At 45.9% G+C, this 22723-nt stretch overlaps 1 protein-coding gene across 1 annotated transcript in view; it reads right to left on the bottom strand.

Moving 5' to 3' along the window:
- The window catches only part of LOC310850527 (IgGFc-binding protein-like), a 62443-nt gene that overhangs the window by 13104 nt on the left and 26616 nt on the right, over positions 1–22723 (bottom strand). The window contains exons 11-17 of the mRNA XM_083752048.1: positions 19136–19482; positions 13311–13405; positions 11637–11687; positions 9853–11079; positions 8419–8631; positions 7261–7461; positions 4761–5374 (exon numbers count right to left, since the gene is read on the bottom strand). Coding sequence (XP_083608174.1) covers positions 4761–5374; positions 7261–7461; positions 8419–8631; positions 9853–11079; positions 11637–11687; positions 13311–13405; positions 19136–19482 — 2748 coding nt within the window. The remainder of the gene's footprint in view (positions 1–4760; positions 5375–7260; positions 7462–8418; positions 8632–9852; positions 11080–11636; positions 11688–13310; positions 13406–19135; positions 19483–22723) is intronic.

Below are 22723 nucleotides of genomic sequence, written 5' to 3' on the forward strand. Positions count from 1 at the left end.
CCTTCATAAAAAACTTGGATTACCATCGGAGCTCGAAACACCAGAGGTACCTGCACCCTTGGATTCTGAAGATTCAGCGAAAAAGGTACCACCCCCAGAAAAATAACCAGATCTATCCAGGATGTCTCTGCAACTTCTGAGTTGGAATATAAATGGCTGCAACATTCCGGAGAAAAGGAGGAAAATTTTTCACATATTAAAAAAGGAACAATTGGACATTATTTGCCTGCAAGAAACCCACGTGACTAGGCTCCACAGAAAAGTGCTGATAAATAAGAGACTTGGCCAAGAATTTATATCTTCAGACATAGTGAAGAAGAGAGGAGTGGTGATATATGCAAAAGAGAGCCTTTCACCTAAATTCTTATTTAAAGATGAACATGGCAGAATTTTGGCAATTGAAATACAATATCAAGGAGAAAAAATTTTGATATTAGGAATCTATGCACCAAATGATGGGAAATCGGAATTTTATAAGAAGTTGCATGAAAGCATGCTGGAATATCTGGACTATGACAACATCATAATGATGGGAGATATGAATGGGATTGTATCAACTAACATGGATAAGTCGCAAAGTCAAAAAGTTATCAAAGATGGCAGACTACCAAAGACCTTTTTTGAAATGACAGAAAATATGGGCTGGATTGACATATGGAGAATCAAGAACCCCCTAGGAAAAGAAGGAACATTTTTCTCTGAGGCTCAACTGACTTGGACAAGAATCGACCAAATTTGGATTACTAGAGGTCTGGCACCTAAGGTCAGGAAAGTGGAAATCTGCCCAAAAACCTGCTCCGACCATAATGCCTTGAAAATGGACATGACATTATTACCAACCGGCTCCTTTAGATGGAAGATGAATGACAATTTGTTTAGAAATCAGGAGATCATTAAGAAGGCCCAAAAAGTTATAAAGGACTATTTTGAAATAAACCTGAACACCGCGGTGGAAAAAAGAACAATTTGGGACGCAAGCAAAGCTGTGATGAGAGGGTTCTTGATACAACAGAATGCCATAAGGAAAAGGACACAAAATGAAAAGAAAGACAAGATTCTGGAGAAAATTAAAGAACTAGAGAAGAAGCTAAGAGCCAATCCGAAGTCACAGCCGATTTTGAGAGAAATTAAACTTCATCAGGCACAATATTCAAAACTGATAAACCAGGAAATAGAATGGAAGATTAAATCAATGAAACAAAAAACGTTTGAATCGGCAAATAAATGTGGGAAACTGCTGGCCTGGCAGTTGAAGAAGAGACAAAAATTGAACATAGTAACAAATCTGGAAATTGAAGGAAGAAGTATACAGAACCCCGTGGAGATTAGAAAGTGTTTTCAAAAATATTTTAAAAAATTATATACTCAAGGGCCGCAGAATGAAGTTGAGATTGAACAATTTTTGAGGAAAAACGGATTGAAAAAATTGTCACAAGAAAATAGATTACTCCTGAACAGCAAAATAACACGACAAGAGATTGAACATGCCATTCAGAACTTGAAATTGGGCAAATCTCCAGGGCCAGACGGCTTGACCTCCAAGTACTATATGACCTGATCTCCGTTGTTGCCAACTGCTGCTCCTCTCCCTTGCTTGTCTGACAGAGAGCCAGTGAGCAATCAGGCAATGGTGGTGTCTACTGCTCCTCTTAATAATCACCACTATTGTCTCGGCCAGATACACAGTGAGGTGGGTGTACAAGTAGGTAGCCATTGTGAGGAGGTGGAGCAGGTCCAGGAGGCAGCTGTCAGTGGACCCAGGCTGGGTTGTGGGTCATCAACAGATGCCAATCCCTTGTTGCTGATATCACTTTGCCACTGACTTTTAGAAAGCTTGAACTCCCCCAACCCAAGATTATCTACTGCTCTTCTCTAGTACCTTGGAAAAAAACGTCCCACTTAAGACAGATTTACAGGGCAAAATTTGTCATATGGCAATTTCAAGAAGCCATGGAATGGCCTGCCTATTAAGAACATGCACCGAAAACAGATTTTATGTATAATGCCTTTTCAGCTTGGGAAAGTAGCATGCATGCTTGAGGCAGAAAGCCGATATGTCTCTCACATTATAATCACCATATGAAGGAGTCATTTAAAATCAGCAATTTCTACAAGAGATGGGACAGATAGATAGATAGATAGATAGATAGATAGATAGATAGATAGATTCTTTATTGTCATTACACAAGTGCAACATTGCACAAGTGCAACGAAATTGGATGCTATCCCTTAAAAACAACAAAAGCAACACAACAACAACAACCAAACAAACCACATTCCAGCCACACCCACACCCACACCCATCAAACTCCCAGGTCACACTATCGAGTTACTGCATTTAAGAAGGCCACAGCTCTTGGATAGAAACTATTTTTCAGTCTATTTGTCCTTGACTTGATGTTTATGTATCTCCTGCCAGAAGGCAGTAGTACAAACAGACTGTGTCCCGGGTGAGATGCATCCTGCAGGATATTGTTTGCTTTCCTAAGACAACGGGAACCGTACAGTTCTTCCAAAGATGGGAGGGGATGACCAATAATCCTTTGGGCTGTGGTTATGACCTTCTGGAGCACCTTCCTCTTCCTAGCTGTACAGCTGGAGAACCAGGCACAAATACAGTATGTGAGAATGCTCTCTATGGAGCCTCGGTAGAAGGACACCAGCAGTCTCTCACTCAGATTGTTCTTCTTTAAAAGTCTGAGGAAATAAATTCTCTGCTGGGCCTTCTTCACCAGAGCAGTGGTATTTGCGCTCCAAGTCATGCCCTGATCGATAGTCACTCCCAAAAACCTGAATTCCGCCACCCTCTCCACCCGTTCCCCGTTGATATACAAGGGCTGAATGTCCGCCTTTTTTTTCCCTGTAATCCACCACCAATTCCTTGGTCTTAGTCGTATTAAGAGCCAGATTGTTCTCTCCACACCAAGCACAAAGCCGCTCCACCTCGTCCCGATAGGCGGACTCATCCCCTCCTGAAATGAGCCCCACCACCGTAGTGTCATCAGCAAACTTGATGATTTTGTTGCTGGAATAAATGGCTGTACAATCATACGTATAGAGAGTATAGAGCAGGGGACTCAACACACAACCCTGTGGTGAGCCGGTGTTAAGGCTAAGGGCTGTGGACATATGTGACCCTACTCTAACCCTCTGAGAACGTTCTGACAAAAAGTCCAAAACCCAGAGACAGGTGGAGTTGGAGAGTCCAATCGCCTCTAGCTTGGACACCAGTCTATGGGGGAGGATAGTGTTAAAAGCAGAGCTAAAATCCACAAACAGCAGCCTCACATAACTCCCCGGCTGCTCCAGATGGAACAGAGCAGCATGGAGAGTGGTAGTGATAGCGTCTTCCGTGGATCTATTTGCCCTGTATGCAAACTGGTAGTTGTCAAAAGTTGATGGAAGACAGGAAATAATGTGACGGCGCACCAGTTTCTCAAAACACTTCATGATGATTGGAGTCAGTGCAACTGGTCTGTAGTCATTCAGACTACTGATTGTGGATTTTTTAGGCAACAACCAGAGGTGCCGATTTGCATGTCTGAGCTGAACTTGAGACCAGCAGCTTATAAATTGCTTTGTTAGATCTGGGGTAGTTCAGTCGGTTCAAGCTGCACATTTGGCAAAAGATTCCAGCATTGCATGGGGGTTAGGCCAGATGACCTTGGTGGTTCCTTCCAGCTATATCATTCTATGAATCTATGAATCACATCAGTGAAATGATATTAATCATAGTTCCCTCCTCACACAACTTTTTGGCCCTCATTACATCTGCAGGGTTAGCATGCCAAGTTCTCTACATTTCTGCAGCAACTTGTGGTCTTTAAAGAAAAAGCTAATTTACGTGCCAACTTCTCCCAATAAACACATTTTTGTTTGCAGTTTTGAATAATGTACACAGTTTCAAGTAATTTTCCCTAATATGATGTGTTTCCATATGTTATTTTCAATACTATCTGCATTTACATTCCCCTACTAAATGCATTTTTAAAGACATTATATGGTTGGAGAAGTGTGAATTCTGAAGGATGGCTGTGCTTCAGTTTGCATATTGTTTCGGAAACTGCTAATTTGGTAAGGTAAAGGTAAGAGACCCCTGACCATTAGGTCCAGTCGTGACTGACTCTAGGGTTGCGGCACTCATCTCACTTTATTGGCCGAGGGAGCCGGCGTACAGCTTCTGGGTCATATGGCCAGCATGACTAAGCCACTTCTGGCGAACCAGAGCAGTGCACGGAAATGCCGTTTACCTTCCCGCCACAGCGGTACCTATTTATCTACTTGCGTTTTGAAGTGCTTTCAAACTGCTAGGTTGGCAGGAGCAGGGACCAAGCAACGAGAGCTCACCCCGTCACGGGGATTCGAACCGCTGACCTTCTGATCGGCAAGTCCTCGGCTCTGTGGTTTAACCCACAGCGCCACCCGCGTCCCTAATTTGGTATTCACCTTTAAATGTGAACTAATTCAAAACATTTCTGCATCCCTAGGTGCTACTGCCTTGTATCTTTCTGCTTTGTTGCTGGTATCCAGTATAACACAATACAGAACACAATTTCCTCATTCAGCACATTTTCCTGTCCTAGCCTCACATCCTTTAGCCTTGTAAACCACAACAGAAAGACTATTGACATTCTAACATTAAGAATCAGGTGCAATGGCCCTGCCTGAGGACTTCATTGCACATTGAAGAGCTGGTTGAACCAAAAATCAAATGCTGAATTTAAATCTGCCCCAATCTTCTTATCACCCGGCATATGTACCTTAATCTTCTGTGGATGTTCTTGGCTCAGACTGATGGTCATGTTGTAGACCTCTAGTGTCACCACTTTGGTGAAGGACACCGCTTTGCTGCCTCGGTTGTTGTTCTCCACCGTGACAAAAAATGGGGTGAGAGTGGGGTCCTTGGAGCAGACTCCGGCCATTTGATAAATGCAGGTTCCCATGAAGTCAAATTTCTTTCCATCAAAGGTGGTGTAGTGAGGGTCTCCAGTTCCTATGCAGGTGGAATAGCTGATGGGATGACAGCCCCAAATGCCATTCACCAGGGCACATTTCTCGTTGGCCTTACAGGAGGACTTGGTGCACGTAACCTTTCCTAATTTGGAGTCACACTTGCAGTGAGTATGACAGCCTTCATCAGCCCAGAACTCCTCTCCTGCACTGTAGCTCACCCCTTTGTAAATGCAAGGGCACTTCTCCACTGAGATGCAGGCTTCAGCACTAAGGACGTAGCCCTCATCACACTGACAGGCCGCCACACAGGTATCATTGCACGTTTCGGGAGCAGTTTTGTCGGAACAGGTAGCTGGGCATGGAGTTCCACAGGACACAAAGTAGCTGTTTTCAGGGCAGGGTACTGGGGCTGAGGTGGGAACTGGAGGAATAAGAACGATCAAAGCTGGTCAGGTGTGATAAAAAACAAAGTTAAGGAAAAACAAAGCTTATTCAAGGCTGCATTCAGGAATGAAATTGTTCTGGGGCACACTCTCTGCAGCAAATTTCCAAGTCAAACCTTTTATTATACAGTCATACCTTGGATCCCGAACGCCTTGCGAATTGAACTTTTTGGCTCCTGAATGCTGAAAACCCAGAATTGAGTGTTCCGGTTTGCAAATGTTATTTGTGACCTGAATGTCTGATGTGGCTTCCACAGCTTCCGACTGTGTGCAGAAAGCTCCTGCAGCCAATCAGAAGCTGCACCTCGGTTGTCGAACATTTTCAGAAGTCGAACAGACTTCTGGAATGGATTCTGTTCCACAACCAAGGTACAACTGTACTGCAATCATCTAGGGCCTTCTTCCAAGTCCCTTAAAGCTCCATTAGTAGGGTCTTTTTTGTTGTGGCACCTGCCTTATTAAATGGCTTGTCGAGGAAGTTCCATTAGGTCCCATCGCTCTACTGTGTCAGGCAAGAGGTAAGAACCTGGCTTTTATATTAGGCCATTGAAAATACTACATAAAATTTCCTAGCACCATTCTACATTGTTTTGGGGTTATTGAGATTTGTTAAAAGGGTTGCTAATTTATTAACTGGAATGAATATTAGGAATTTTGTTCTGCTCTGTTTCTTGTATTGTTTCTTAGGCTTCTTGGGTCTCTTTGGAGAAATAGGTGGGATAGATTTTTAATGCATAATAGTGTTCTAGTTGCCGTGTCACAAAAGGGCCATCCTGGAGCAAGGAAAAGGACAAAAAGCGGCAGCTGAAACGGTTGAACTGTCAGAAGTGCAGTGGTACCTCGGGTTAAGTACTTAATTCGTTCCGGAGGTCCGTTCTTAACCTGAAACTGTTCTTAACCTGAAGCACCACTTTAGCTAATGGGGTCTCCTGCTGCCGCCGCGCTGCCGGAGCACGATTTCTGTTCTCATCCTGAAGCAAAGTTCTTAACCCGAGGTACTATTTTTGGGTTAGCGGAGTCTGTAACCTGAAGCGTATGTAACCCAAGGTACCACTGGACCTTGCATATGAGGACATGATATATTTGCTATTTTTAAAATGCAGGGAAAGTGGGGAGAAAAAAATATCTCCCATGTTAGTGAAACTAGGCCTTCTCAATGAAATTGATTTGCATGTGGCTCAGGACTGTAAAAAAAAAAAAAACAATTAGATTTAGGCAGGGATGGTGGAATGCCTATTGCTTTATTCCCCTGTGGTCACAGAACACCACAATCTCCATGCATCAGACAGATGTTCATACCTTACTCATGGAGGTTGGGGACAGGGGAAGCCATGTGACCTCAGGGACAGGGGCATGAGTTGACATCTTCCCAAAATGAAGCCTGTTGACCTTGGAAGGAGATGGGATTTGTAAGAAAAGGTTGCATCTTCACCCACAGAATGACCTCAAAGTTGATTCCTTTTTGCCACCCGCAAAACCCTTGCATGCAGTTGCTGCTCTAATTAAGGATGGCAGGGTGAAAAAGTCTTTTGTGTCTTGGTCCGCGAGGCAGCAACTGAGTTGAAAACGTGAGAGCCACTGGTATCAAGCTAAATTGCAGGCTAGGCTTGACACCCGCAAGGGCTCAAATTGGCCTCACTTGATTCTTTGAACACCTCCATATGCGCCTCTCCTAACCCAGCTCTGGCAGCAGAGCTACTTCTGAATGCTCACAGCATCCATCCCCTACAGTGCCTGAGGCTTTTCTTCTTGGCCTCACAAAAAGTCTTTCTGCACACAACCGTCTCTAATTTGAGGTAGCAATTGCAAACAATGTGACAGTCTTCATCAGCCCAGAACTCTTGCCCTGCATTGCAGTCCATACCTGTCAAAGTGCTGGGGCAGCTCTTGACTGGGACGCATTTCTCATCATTAAGGATGTATCCCTCATCGCACTGGCATATTTCCACACAGGCATCTGTGCATTCATTGGGAGCAGTTCTGTCTGAACAAGTGGCTGGGCAGGGATTCCCACAGGTCTCGAAGTGGCTGTTCTCAGGACAGTCTATTGGGGGGTCAGTGGGACCTGAAGGAACGCAATGTTCAAAAGTAGTCAGGTGTGATTACATATTTTAAAAATCAAGAAAAGCAAAGTAATTCAAGGCTCCAGTAAGGACGGAAAAGATTGAGGGAGTAAAAGCCCCTCTTTCCTTCCAGTCAATAATTGTTGTTGTTGTTGTTTATACACCCCACCCATCTAAGTGGGTTGCCCCAGCCACTCTGGGCAGCTTCCAGCATATATAAAAACATACCGTATTTTTCACTCTATAAGACCCACCAGACCACAAGACGCACCTAGTTTTTGGAGGAGGAAAACAAGAAAAAAAAATATTCTGAATCTCAGAAGCCAGAACAGCAAGAGGGATTGCTATGATGTGAAAGCAGCAATCCCTCTTGCTGTTTGGGCTTCTGTGATAGCTGCACAGCCTGCATTCGCTCCATAAGATGCACACACATTTCCCCTTACTTTTCAGGAGGGAAAAAGTGAGTCTTATAGAGCAAAAAATACGGTAGTTAAACATTAAACCTTTAAAAGCTTCCCTATACAGGGCTGCCTCCAGATGTTTCCTAAATGTTATGCAATTGCTCATCCCCTTAACATCAGATGGGAGGGCATTCCACAGGGCGGGCGCCACCACTGAGAAGGCCCTCTACCTGGTTCCCTGTAAGCTTCATTTCTTGCAGTGAGGGAACTGCCAGAAGGCCCTTGGAGCTGGACCTTAGTGTCCAGGCTGATCAATGGGGGTGGAGACACTCCTTCAGGTATACAGGGATGTGGCTGTTTAGGGCTTTAAAGGTCAGCACCAACACTTTGAATTGTGCTAGGAAATGTACTGGGAGCCAATGTAGGTCTTTCAAAGACTGGTGTTATATGGTCTCAGCAGTCAAATATTATACTCCCTATGTAATTTGGCATAACGCTTACAGAGAGTCTGGCTGTCTTCATGAGCCCAGCACTCCCGCCCTGCATTGCAGTTCATACCCATAGAAGTGTTGGTGCAGCTCTCCACTGGGATGCACTTCTCAGCACTGAGGACGTAGCCTCTATTGCACTGGCAGATTTCCACACAGGTCTCTGTGCACTCAGAGGGAGCAGCTCTGTGAGAGCAGGTGGCTGGGCAGGCACTTCCACAGGCCTCAAAGTGGCTGTTCTCAGGGCAGGATAATGGAGCCACGGTTGTGTCTGGATCAAACACTGATAAAAAAAAGTCAGGATTGTTCTCAGGTCAATTAATGATTCAAAATTCCTTCACTTCTGAGGAACATTTTTCTATTGACATAGTGGCTTGTACAGTGGTACCTCGGGATGCGAACATGATCCGTTCTGGAGCCCCATTCACATCCAGAAGCAAACGTAACTAGTGACGGTACGTCTGCGCACGCGCGTGTTGCTTTTCGCCACTTCTGCGCATGCGCGTGATGTCGTTTTGAGTGTCTACACATGCGTGAGCGGTGAAACCCGGAAGTAACGCGCTCCGTTACTTCCAGGTTGCAGCAGAGCGTAACTTGAACACGCTCAACATGAAGCATATTCAACCAAGGTATGACTGTAGTTTTGTGCCCCAGCACTTTAATTCATTGTAGCCCAGTGGCACAGGAAATAAACTGGGTACAAACAGGAACTGCCAGATGGGTTCCAATTAGCAGTCATCAAATGTGACATTGGCCTTATTTTTATGTCATTTGTGCTTTTGTGGCATGGGAATATTTGTGGCAACTGTTTGGACAGCTCACTGTACATTTTTCACCCTTAGTATTATTTTGTAAATTTGGTCACATTTTCCACAGAACCTAGCTACAAACGAAGGTTTCGGGAATGATACTGTATCACCAAAAGCATGTGTACACTTCTGTGTACAGTTAACCCTATGCATTTTTGTAAACATGTGTTGGTTGGGGGACTGCAATGCAAAATCTGAAGAAGTGTGAATTTCAATGGGTAGTTGTGTTTTGGTTCATGTATTGTTCCGGAAAGTGTAAATTATGTGGGTTCATCTTTGAGTGTGATCAAATTGAATTTCTCCCCCCATCCCTAGTTCAAATGTGGCAATAATTTCATGTGTGGGATTCCAAAGTGAAGGAGCCACATACAGATTACAGTCAAGAATAGGGCAGGAAAAGAAAAGAGTTGCAGTAGAAGGGAGAAGCAGTGGCTGTGGGGGGCATTTCTGAGGCAGAAAAACAATGCAGAATTTTTTGCAAGTCCACCTATCCAAGAGTCATGACCAGGCTTCCTCAACCTCAGCCCTCCAGATATTTTGAGACTACAATTCCCATCATCCCTGTCCACTGGTCCTGCTAGCTAGGAATCATGGGAGTTGTAGGCCAAAACATCTGAAGGGCCAAGGTTGAAGAAGCCTGGTCAAGACTATTGTCAACTATTTGTTCATTCCCTAATAGCCTATTCAATACTTACCAGATGAGCAAAGGGCTATGGAGCCATAGCCATCGCGGAATGAGCCTCCAAAAATGAAGAGTCCAAAAGGAGTGCTGGGGTGCTCCAGGGAGAGGGAACTAGCTTTTCTGCCCAAGCTGAGCTGAGCAGAGGAGTATTCTGTGGCCGGGATTGGTCTCCACTGGATGTTTTCAATAGCCCTCTTCTCTAATGTGATCTCGTTGGTTTCTGAGGTTTTGGCTATAATAACTGCATAATTATCAAATCCGGCCATTCCCTCAATGCGGTATGACCTACAGTAGCTTGTCAGTGGAGGAATATTGATGAGGAATGGGTCATAGATCGTGCTTCCTCTTGATGCACCAGCAAAGAAGAAAAGGACTTGGATTCCTCTGTCGGCTGAGATGTAAAGTGCCCGAGAGGGTTGGACGCTCAACTGAATAGCTTCTCCAGCTCTCATATTATAGTTTCCTGCTGTGGGTCCAGATTGATATGTGACTGAAGTGTTTTGGGATGCAACGATATACGCCATATCATATCTGCTCTGGAAGGACACTGGGGGCACAAGGAAGGCGGCACCCCAGCGTGAAACGGGCAGGAGCTGCTCAACAACATGGTCACAGTGTGTGTGGTTCTTGGCACAGCTGTGCCCACTCAAGACAGCCACAGGTCCACTTGATTCAACCTTGGTGCCAGATAGATCCTGCAAGCTTTGCAGCTGGATTGCTTGGAAGGCCTTGAGGTTAACAACCAGAATGCTCCCGGCGGGATAAACACGTCCTTTGAATGTCACAGACCCCGTCAAATGGATGTTGACCCTAGTGGCTGCTTGATAGGCCACAACCGCAAACTCCTTGAAAGTGTCTGCCATTTCACCCACTGGGGTTACCACATAATACAACGTGCCCAGTTGCTCGACTGGGTACACTACCATGGCACCAGTTGAATAGTCCTTGTGGCTGCGGGAAAAGACAGAGATGTCATGGTTTGCTCGGATCACCACAGCCCTGTCAAAGGTGTCCGTCCCCACCATCTCTGCGGAAGCTGGAAGCTCAATGGACACAGTTTCCCCTTCATTGACAGGAACGGTTTTCTGGAATGTAGCTTTGTTTGATGTGACCGTGACGGTGGTTGCAGGATGGTACCCAGTGATGAGCAACTCAAGCTTAGTATTGCGTCGATTCTGTTTGATGTTGAGCATGAAGGCTGTGACAAATTCCTTTCCTTGGGAACTTGCTGTACATGGCCCTGAGAGGAGGAAAATAGAAACAGATTGAAAATAGTATCGCAAGTATCGTTCACAAATATATATGGAATGGTGTGGCCACATTTGGAATAATATATACTGGGGAAGAACCCCATACAGCTATGAGCATCTGAATAATCACATGGAGAAAGAGGATAGTGAAATTTACTTCCATCTCTCATAAAATTAGAACACAGGCTTGTCGTGAGAGATAGCTCAGTTGGTAGAGTGCGAGACTCTTAATCTCAGGACCATGGGTTTGAGCCCCACGTTGGCAGCCAGTATTCCCCTCATGGTGCAACAAATTAGTATAAACAATAAGAGGGGACAGTTCATGCAAATGTCTTTCAATGATGACTGTGTAGCTCTATATAAGAAATATTTTTTAAAAAAAATAAATAACTTTTAAGGAAGTGGCTCATACTGAACGTATACCAGCATCCCCTTTTCACATCCATTTGTGTAGTAAATTTTCTCCATGCCAGGCCATGTGAAAGCGCATGCTCCCTTACTGGCCATCCCCAAAATGAGGAGGTGGCCTTTGTTCCAGTTTACTTACCACTCAATAGTGTCAGACCGGTCAAGAGGAACAATAACCTCATTGCCATAGCTGCAAAAGAATATAGGAAAGAACTAAGACAGATTGTTTTATGCAACTCTAAATACAAACCCAACCACGTTGCCTTTCCTACAACATGAAACGCAGGGCAGTTTCCAAAGCACTTCCTCCGTCGCCACACGGATTTATGTTTGTGCAACCAAACTCTCCCCTCCTCCCCACAAATCTGCCCTAGAGATTGGATGAATGCCTAGAACAGATTTGTGAGAGATGGGGCAGGGGCAGGAGAGGGGGAGAATGTTCCCTTGCACAAGCAGAAAGCCTTGCACTGATAGGATATTCACGTAACACTGCTTTGAATTCTACTGGGAACTCCCAACTATGCAGTCGCAACAATAACTTTTCAGAAACTTGACAAGAGTGTGAACTGTCCTTTAACAGTCCTTTTTCAGAACACTATCCGCCAGGCGTTCATTCAGTGGCAAACTTTGGGCTCTCAAATTTCAGCGGCGCCCTTTGTAGTGCTAAGATTCGGTGCCCCCCATCTCTCATGCTCAATTTGACATCCTTGTTGCGGATCCATGCCCGCCCCCCCACCCCCGTGGCACCTGCAACCCAGTGCATCCAAACTGGTTGTACCGCCCTAAAACTGCCTCTGATTCATTAACCTACTGAATCAGATTGCATGAAGGGAACTGGAGTTGGTTCAAAATTAAGCCACCATGCTCAGCAGATGGCAACCTTTTGTGGCTGTGTGTAAACAATCACTGTGGCTCCCAGTCTGGTTTGTGGCATAATTCCAGTAGTGAAGCTTGCCTTTAAAGCACCAAGCAGTTTGGAACCTAGAGGCATTCCTGAAAGACTACTTTGCCCAACTTTGTTTTGCCTCTTCACAGATACAGTCTTCTAAGCCCTCACTATCTGTGCTAAAGCAAATGGTGACTAGAGAAAAGTTTTCTTGGTGGTTCACCCCAGAGAAGCTTGCACCCAGACATCATTTAAAATAAAATTAGAAGCAGAAAGCTTGGTTTAAGAGAGAAACCAATCAGGAGAAAATCAAAGGGACGAGATCACATGAATAGCAAAGCAGAAGATACAGCAATCAGAGCTGGCAGATCTTATTTCCCCTAAAGCAGCTTTTTGCAGGCCCGCCCACCCACTGCAGCCCCTCTTCAGTTAAATGTCTTCTGTACTAACTAGTACTAGTGCAGGGATGGAGGAGAAATTCCATTCAGTTCTCATTTACGGGTGACTAAATTGACACTCTCCAAATCAATACATGAACCAAAGCACAACCATTCTTTGAATTTTGCACTTCTCTAGCTAAGGGGCATGTACAAAAATGCATATACTTGGATAAAGTGTACATAAGAATAGCATATATTAGTGAAAATAAGATACAAAAGTGCACTGCATTAAGGGAAATGTATATGAGGCAGAACTGCATTCAAGCATATGTATATTCGAGGGAAATTGCATTAAAATAAAACCTTTCATGAAGATTTTTTTAAAAAGAAAGGAAAGAGAAACAAAAATTGAGAGATTCATCCAACACTATACTAGTGGCACCAAACACACAAAGGGCAAGAAGGATCCTTGTTTATCTCAGACAGATCCTTCCCTTGATCAGCAGCTGATTAGAATCACAAGGCACTGTTCAAAACAATATCTTACCTTGTGCCCCTAAGTAAGCTTGTCTTGGCTGGATGAAGAAGAATTTGGTCCTCTCTCCTTTTCTCTCAGCTGCTCTTTCCCTTTTTATAGGCGGAAGGAGTCAAAGCCCATCTCCCGATTAACTATTAGGAAAGCAGCAACAGTCCATAAGGGCTGGGCTTTGGGAAAATGCAAGAGTCAAATAAAAAAACAGAGAACCTTTGCCTATCCTCTCAGCCCCAGAAAAACATTGCAACTGACTGGATTGGGCAATGTGCCTTATAGGTTAGCATTTAACAAATGTTTCTAAAATGTATTTGAATATTGAAATAGGTGAAGCCAAACTTTTCCTCCTGTTTGCTGCTGTTGTTCTTAATAATTAGCAGGACATCAATGAAAGAGGCAGCTTTATCTAGACATTATTCTGTAAGAATTATGGTACTTGCTATCAACAAAATCTGGCAAGCTAGACAGCAAGCTTTTTTCTGTTTGTGCAGTTCTGCTGCTCAGGGGTAGAAGACCGAAGTGTCCTTGACCTGACTTGTTGTTTGGATAGGAAACTAACATGTTGTGGATCTTACTGCCAGGCAGATGTATTAGCAAGTTCCAGAGAAGTAGAGTTTGGCCTCTGGGAATTTTCTTCATAATCAGAAAAAAGAAAGTGAAACTGACCTTGGAATGCTCTTCTCGGCCAAAATCCAGAGAGCTAGTTTAGGGAACAGTTCAATGGGACATTTTAGTTTCCCGCTTTGAACAGCTTATCTCCATATCCGAGACTGCTTTTGAAACTTCTCTGAGTTGGGAACTGGAAACTGCTGTTTGCAAAAGAGGAAGGCCAATGCACCACTGGGCATGTGGAGCTAACTGCATGTTCTCTGGGCCATGCCCAGTTCAGTTTAAGGCTGTCCGGGAAGCCTGGGTTAAAATCAGTGCTATTTACTAGCAGGGATAGTTTGCATGACGCAGAATGAAGCATGCTGCTTCAGTGGCAGATCTAGACCCCCTGCGAGTGGCGGCGGATCCACCCATTGCTGCCTCTGCCATAGCTGCCTCTTCCTCTGTCTGTGAGCTCTCCTGTGCACATCCTTTACTGCTTGCCTACTCCCTGCCTGTCAGCTGCCTCTCTTGTTGCTCAGGGGAGAGAAGCAGCTCATGGAGAGGGTCCCTTCGCTTGCACATTTCCCCCCCTATCAATAATCATGTGGCCTAGGTTAGGCTGAGGCTGCAATTGGCTCAAGGCGACCATGTGAGCTTTACAAGCTGGGATTTGAACCTGATATCTGAGCGTGTTATTGGGTGCATTGGGTAGGTGGGGTGGGTCTGAAAATTGGAATGCTAAAAGCAGGTGACTTCTTGAAAGTTCCTGAGGGCACGAAACACTACAGCTTGACTTTTGTGTGCTTCATTGTGTGCTGGCTACAGAGTGGTGTGCACTGGAGTTGTGCTCAGAAGTCTGGCTTTGTACTTTTTTCAGATAAAGCAAATTTCTTCCACACCATCACCTGCATCTCACCCTAACATACTTGTCAATATTTCCCTTTTTTAAAGGGAAATTCCCTTGTTCCAAATAGAATTCCTCGCAAGAAAAGGGAAAAGTTGACAACTATGCATCCTAAACTGAGGGGTGGGAGAGGCATGATTCTGTAGTTCGCCTCAGGTGCCAAAATGTATTGGGCCTGCCTGTTGGAGAAATCTGACAAAAATTGAAATGGCAGTTGAAATTGCTAATTTTCGGCTATTCATCCTATATCCATCAACCATCCTAGCTGTGAGTCCTGGAAGATCTGTTCCCTGCCTTGCTAGCCTTTTCTCACCTGGTCTGGGAGGACAGGGCATTGACTGACTGCAGCTACAAAAGCTGAGGTTGCTCAACACACTCTTGGGCTGGGGTATTACTGAGGGAGTTATTAATATATTGTTGTTATTTATATATATTCTTTTATTTTTAAGTGTTGTTTTGATTTATATGGAAATGGTTTGATTTTGCTGTGTACCTTTTGATGTGTCTTATTTATTTTATGGCTACTTTTGTAATTATGTAAATCTTTTTCTGCTGTAAGCCACCTTCAACATAGCTTTGTTGTTGTTGTTGTTTAGTCATTTAGTCGTGTCCAACTCTTTGTGACCCCATGGACCAAAGAACACCAGGCACTCCTATCTTCCACTGCCTCCCACAGTTTGGTCAAACTCATGCTGGTAGTTTCGAGAACACTGTCCAACCATCTCGTCCTCTGTCGTCCCCTTCTCCTTGTGCCCTCCATCTTTCCCAACATCAGGGTCTTTTCCAGGGAGTCTTCTCTTCTCATGAGGTGGCCAAAGTATTGGAGCCTCAGCTTCACGATCTGTCCTTCCAGTGAGCACTGAGGGCTGATTTCCTTCAGAATGGATAGGTTTGATCTTCTTGCAGTCCATGGGACTCTCAAGAGTCTCCTCCAGCACCATAATTCAAAAGCATCAATTCTTCGGCGATCTGCCTTCTTTATGGTCCAGCTCTCACTTCCATACATCACTACTGGGAAAACAATGGCTTTAACTATACGGACCTTTGTTGGCAAGGTGATGTCTCTGCTTTTTAAGATGCTGTCTAGGTTTGCCATCGCCTTTCTCCCAAGGAGCAGGCGTCTTTTAATTTTGTGACTGCTGTCACCATCTGCAGTGATCATGGAGCCCAAAAAAGTAAGATCTGTCACTGCCTCCATTTCTTCCCCTTCTATTTGCCAGGAGGTGATGGGACCAGTGGCCATGATCTTAGTTTTTTTTTTATGTTGAGCTTCAGACCATATTTTGCACTCTCCTCTTTCACCCTCATTAAAAGGTTCTTTAATTCCTCCTCACTTTCTGCCATCAAGGTTGTGTCATCTGCATATCTGAGGTTGTTGATATTTCTTCCGGCAATCTTAATTCCGGGTAGGGATTCATCCAGCCCAGCCTTTCGCATGATGAATTCTGCATATAAGTTAAATAAGCAGGGAGACAATATACAGCCTTGCCGTACTCCTTTCCCAATTTTGAACCAATCAGTTGTTCCATATCCAGTTTTAACTGTAGCTTCTTGTCCCACATAGAGATTTCTCAGGAGACAGATGAGGTGATCAGGCACTCCCATTTCTTTAAGAACTTGCCATAGTTTGCTGTGGTCGACACAGTCAAAGGCTTTTGCATAGTCAATGAAGCAGAAGTAGATGTCTTTCTGGAACTCTCTAGCTTTAGCAATGGAAAAGCAGCTTATAAAGAAAACGATGGTGATAGCTGGAAGAGAAATCAATCCAGCAAACATGACTTGTATTTGCTGCTGCTGTTGCTTTGAGTCTGAGAGTGATATATAATTGATTGTGTATTTTCCCCCATTTGCATTGCCTTTCTTTTCATTGAATGGACTTTGATAAGGTAATTACAAAGTAACTTCCATAATTATGTAAGACAAATTACAGGGCTTTTGTGCAGGGCTTTTTTCCAGTCTGAACTCAAGTTCTGGCACCTCTCAGGTGGGCACCATTGCCATTATGCCACTACCGATCCTCAGGAGGGGGTGGAGTTGCGGGCTCACGACCCCTCCCACACTCCCGCGGGGCTGAGGTCAGCCTCGCGGGATTACAGGGTTTCCCCAGTCACCCCCCACGTTCCGGCGAGGCTGAGGTCAGCCTCGCGCGATTCAGGGATTCCCCAGTCACACCCCCGCGCGCCAGCCAACCGGCTGGCGGCAGGGGCGGGCCTCCTAGAGGCCACATAAGGTCGGGGCAGCCACTGGCTCGCCCCTTTTCTCCCTGGCAGCGAGCGCAAATACTTGGATCGTCTTCTTAGCGCGGCTGCCTTAATTTGGATTCCCTCTTCCGTGTGCCTCGGCTGGGATTCAGGAGACTCTCCTTCGACCTCTAGCCCCCCCGCGCCTCCTTCAAATCGTCGACGCTACTCTCCCCCTTACCAGCACAGCTACTCCTCCTCCGGGGAGCATCGCCAAGGACCGTCGAGCAGCGAGCCGCTTCAGCGCTTGCTTGAGGTTTTTTCTGGCGGAAAAAGGGAGCTTCGGTGGGCGCCTTTGGGGGGGTGTTTGGGCGCTGTGCTAGAGGCGGCATCTGCAACCCCTGTATACTGCATGCAGCCGGTCGTCAGCGCTTTGGGGGAGGGTCTCTGCCCATTGCCGGTTGCCTGAGGAGCGTCTCAGTTCTGAACCACGTGGTGAAGGCAGGGAAGCCATTTTAAGTGAGGGCAGAGTAGCGTTTTGCCAGTCGCCATCTTGGGAGGCCTCAAGCGAAGCTACGGCAGCCATTTTGTTTAAGGGGGAGGGGCCTGGCAATTGCATTTGAAACGTTTTTTCTATATTCTTGACTTCTGTTTAGGAATTTACTTATATTGCTGTGGTTCTGCCTGAATTAATTACTGTGATTTCCTAGCTGCACGCCCCCTAGCCCCAACTGGGGACGCTCTCCCAGCATCTTGGGAGGCCTCAGGAGAAGCTACGGCAGCCATTTTGTTTAAGGGAGAGGGGTCTGGCAATTGCATTTAGAACGTTTTTTCTATATTCTTGCCTTTTGTTTAGGAATTTACTTATATTGCTGTGGTTCTGCCTGAATTATTACTGTGATTTCCTAGCTGCACGCCCCCTAGCCCCAACTGGGGACGCTCTCCCAGCGCGGCTAGCCGGGAGCTGGGCAGCCTTATTCCTACACCCCTAGCTGTTAATTTATATTAAGCTGATACACAATTCATATTGCATCGCTTCTGCATTTGCCAGTTACTGTTATTTAGTGTGGTGTGTGCTTTAAATTTTATTTTATGTGGCGTGCTGAGACTTAAGCTCCAGTTTCTTGCGGGGGTTTTACCAAACTCTTGGCGGACACTGCCATCTAGCGGCAGAAAATATAATTGCAGCCCTTTTCTCTAGCTCAATTTAGATCCTTATTTTCAGTTGCAGCCACTGATCGCTGGTAGACGCAATTTTTTCAAATTGTCATTGCTGGGGCTTGATTATAAAAATAGGTAAATAAATAAATAAATAAAACTAATAAAAAATAAAATAAAATAAATAAAAAATAGAGATATAATAAAATAAATAAATACAATAAATAAATAAATAAATAAAAATTTAAAAAAAAATTACAATAATATATATATATATATATATATATATATATATATATATATATATATAAAATAAAATAAAAATAAATAAATAATAATAATAATAATAATAAAAAAATAAAAAAATAAAAAAAAAATAAATTTATATATATTGATATTCCTTTTACCTTTATTTTGTACTATATCACTTTAAGATAGGCCAAGTGGACAAGCACGCCCCGTCACGTTTTCGAGCCTGAAACAATCAGCTTGAGATTCTTTCTAAATATCGTTCTGCCTCTGGTGGTGTGCTAATCTAACCCGGCGCGCCGCGCAGCCTTTTGGCTTTTGCCTTCCTGTTTGCAATGGAGGGCAACAGTAACCCTCAGGCACCTCAGCCCGGTAATGTCCTGGTGCCAACAGGTCCGGGCAATCCTCAGGCCATAGCCCAGTTACTTTCCGCTCTGCAATCCTTTTATGCCCAGTGTAGGGCACCCATCACTCCCTCTCCAAACATTGTTGAGGTGACTCAGGATATTATCCCGGATACTCTCCCCAGTCAGCAGGATCAGGATGGGCCATCTACCAGCGCAGCTTCCACGGCCCAGCAGGTCCCTAGCAGGCCTCGTACACGTCAACAAACTGCGCGTACTCAAAAGCCTAAGTCTGGCCAGCAAAAAGGCAAGGCACCTGCTCAGAGGCCTAGGGCTAAGCCAAGACCCCCGGCTGCCACCTCTGCAGGTCCAAGTCAGGAGATAATGGATGTGCCTAGTGTTTTCCAGGACAACCAAGTGCGGCAGAGCTCCTCGGAGGGTTCGTCATCGGACGAGGAGATACTGCCACAGCAGGCGACCCAGGTCACCAATGACCCCGCCCCGAGCGATGGGGTCTCACGGAATCGTAAACGGAAGTCGAAGAGGAAGCATCGGTCGAAGAAGAGCAGGAAGGGAGAGACTTCAGATTCTGACGATGGGACTGGCACTTCTTCTCCGGAAGGGGATAGTGATGGGGTCTCACGGAACCGTAAACGGAAGTCGAAGAGGAAGCATCGGTCGAAGAAGAGCAGGAAGGAAGATACTTCAGATTCTGACGATGAGACAGGTACTTCTTCTTCGGAAGGGGATAGTGATGCTCCCTTGGAGACATATTGGGGGGAGGGCGAAGACACAGGTCTTCCACGGTGGATGCATGAAAGGAGGGCCAATTCTCACAGAAAAGCCTTTAACGGCACCCTTGACTGGAAGGATGGCGCTCTGGTCCAGGACGTTAAAGTCTCAACCCATGCAGCCACAGACTTTGTTCTGGGGAATCTCCTCTCTAAGAGGAAGCGGAATAAGATATTGAATGGCGATTACGTTGACATGTTTTCATTGGTACCCCCAGCTCAAGTTAAGGGTAAGGGTGAGAAAAGAAGGTATTACGGTAAAAAGAGGTACAGGGCTCCTCGGGTTGAACGAACGTTCGAGAATTGGCTTAACGGGTATCAAGTTTTTATGGCAGTAGTGGCTGGTTGTTATCCGAAGCGAGGCATGCACCTCGCGGCTTATCTCGCGCACGTCAGGCGGGCTCGGGAGTTGGCAGGCGATGAGGCCGCCTTGGCGTATGATGAGGAATTCCGGAGGAACGCCTCAACGCTCTCCTCGACGCGCTGGGACCAAAAGGACAACAACTGCTGGTTGGAGCATGTGGGACCGAACATCGAAAAGAAATCCTCTGGGCAGCCGAAGTCCGGTAAGGTTGAGTCGCAACGCCGTAGACAGTGTTGGGACTTCAACAAGGGTACCTGCCTGCGCACAGCTTGTAAGTACATGCACGAATGTGACAAGTGCTTGGGCAGCCACCCTGCAATCAACTGCTACAAAGGGAGGCAGCAGCCCTTTCGTGGAGGCAGGGGTCACCTCACACGGGGTAATCGAGGTGCCCCCGCGGGACCTGCTGGTACCGCACAAGGACCATCTGGGGCCCGGTACTAACGTTTCCCTCAGCCTGGCGTACTCCCCGATAAAATTACAGCCCCTGAGAGCACTGTTAAAGCTTTACCCAGATAGACAAGCGGCCTGCTTGTTAGATGAAGGGTTCTCTAAGGGGTTTAGAATCCCAGTTACCTTCACCCCTAACGCTAGTTGTCCTCCCAACAACGCTAGTTGTCCTCCCAACCAGAAGTCTGTGCTTGAACGACCCAACATTGCCGCAAAAAAGATCCAAAAAGAGATCGCGGCTGGGAGGGTGGCCGGTCCCTTTTCTTCCCCTCCCATTGAAGGTTTGCATATTTCTCCCCTCGGTATTGTCCCTAAGAAGGCTCCCGGCGAATTTCGAATGATACATAACTTGTCTTATCCTAAGGGTGCCTCAGTCAATGACGCCATCCCCCAAGAAATGTGTGAAGTATGCATCTTTCGATCAAGCTGTGCGGTTGGTGAGGAGTTTTGGTACGGGCGCCTTTATGGCAAAATGCGACATTGAGTCGGCATTTCGCCTTCTCCCAGTTCACCCAGATGACTACCGCTGGTTGGGATTCAAGTTCCAGGGTGATTTCTTCATCGACAAAGCCATGCCTATGGGTTGTTCTATTGCCTGTGCTTCATTTGAGACCTTTAGTACATTTTTAGAATGGGCTTTGAAGTTCAGGACTGGCTCCGAAGGGGTAGGGCACTACCTCGATGATTTTATTCTGGTGGCAAGGAGCACCGGTGAGTGCGGGACCCTGCTCCATGCTTTTGAAGCCCTAGCCAGCGAATTGGATGTCCCCCTGGCGAACGAAAAAACAGAGGGCCCAGTCACGACCATGACTTATTTGGGGATCGAACTGGATACATTGGCCCAAACTTCGCGGCTACCATCCGAGAAGTTGGCTGCCTTAAAAGAACTTATTGGCCAAATGCTCCCCTTAAAGAAGGTCACCTTGAGGCAAATTCAATCCCTTTTGGGGCACCTCAACCTTGCCTGCCGTGTGGTTTCCCCTGGCCGCCCCTTTTGCGGCCGTCTAGCTAAGCTGTCAGCGGGTTTACGGTCTCCGCATCATAGGGTTCGCCTTTCTAAGGCTGTGAAGTCTGACCTGCAAGTCTGGTTGCAATTCCTAGATGGTTTTAATGGCATATCTTTATGGCAGGATACTTTGGTGCTGCAATCGGACTTTCAGGTACATTCGGATGCAGCCGGGTCCCTAGGTTTTGGCGTTTACTTCAGGGGTCAGTGGTGCGCCCAGCGCTGGCCTCCCTCGTGGCAAGGTAAACCAATACTGCGCGATTTGACATTCCTGGAATTCTTCCCAATAGTTGTCGCAATCCACATCTGGGAAGAGCAGTTTAGAAATCATAGAGTTTGTTTCTGGACGGACAACCAGGCGGTGGTCTCGGTCTTAAATAGGCAATCCGCGCATTCCCCAAGGGTTGCTTCGCTTTTGCGGTATTTCGTTCTTTCATGCCTGCGGTTGAACCTCCACGCTTCCGCCAAATTCGTTCCTGGTATAGACAATAACATTGCGGATGCTCTATCTCGTTTCCAGATGGAACGCTTTCGCTCATTGGCGCCGGATGCGCAGCAGCAGCCGCAACCGTTTCCGGAGCACCTCTGGAGTATTGGGAACGAGAAGCAATAAAGGGAGTATTGTCTGCGCTGGCGCCTTCCACCCTTAAATCTTACAATAAGGCATGGCTAGACTTTACGTCTTTCCGCAGGAAGAAGGAGAGGTTTAGGCCTGGCAGGCCGCCATCTAAGTCAGAAGTCATCGAGTATATGGTTAAGCTTCGCGATCTGGGTCGGGCCCCCAAAACCCTCAACATCCATTCGGCAGCGATATCTTTCTTTTCTAAAGCTTTATTCTCTGTTGATCCCTGTTCACATTTTGTAGTTTGCAAAATGCTGGAGGGCTGGTGCAGGGCCAGACCGCAGGGCCAAGATGGTAGAAGGCCCATAACGCTTGACATACTTACCCAAATACGCAGGAAGCTTAGGGTCCTTTGTTGGTCTAGGTATGAGGCCAGATTATTCTCCGCAGCATTTTCCTTCGCATTTTTCGGGGCGTTACGCATTGGCGAGGTGGTCTGCGAACACCTTACAGCCAATAGGGGCCTGTTGTTGGGGGACGTAACAGTTGCCAGCTCGCACGTGTTGCTAAAAATCCGCAGTTCCAAAACCGATCAGCTTGGCAGGGGAACCTTGATCCGCCTCCAGGCAACCCAGAGGGCTGGCCCTTGCCCAGTAAAAGATGCTAGAAAATATCTGTGCGTGAGACCGAATTTTAATGGCCCTTTCTTCGTTCATGCTGATGGCTCCTTTCTTTCCAAACATCAGTTCACGAGAGTCATGCGTAAGGCAGTGGCAGCCATTGGTCTTCCACAGGAGGAGTACGCCGCACACTCCTTTCGCATTGGGGC

The sequence above is a fragment of the Podarcis gaigeae genome (genome assembly GCF_964106915.1).
Source record: "Podarcis gaigeae genome assembly, chromosome: 8".
In the NCBI taxonomy this organism is placed as follows: domain Eukaryota; kingdom Metazoa; phylum Chordata; class Lepidosauria; order Squamata; family Lacertidae; genus Podarcis; species Podarcis gaigeae.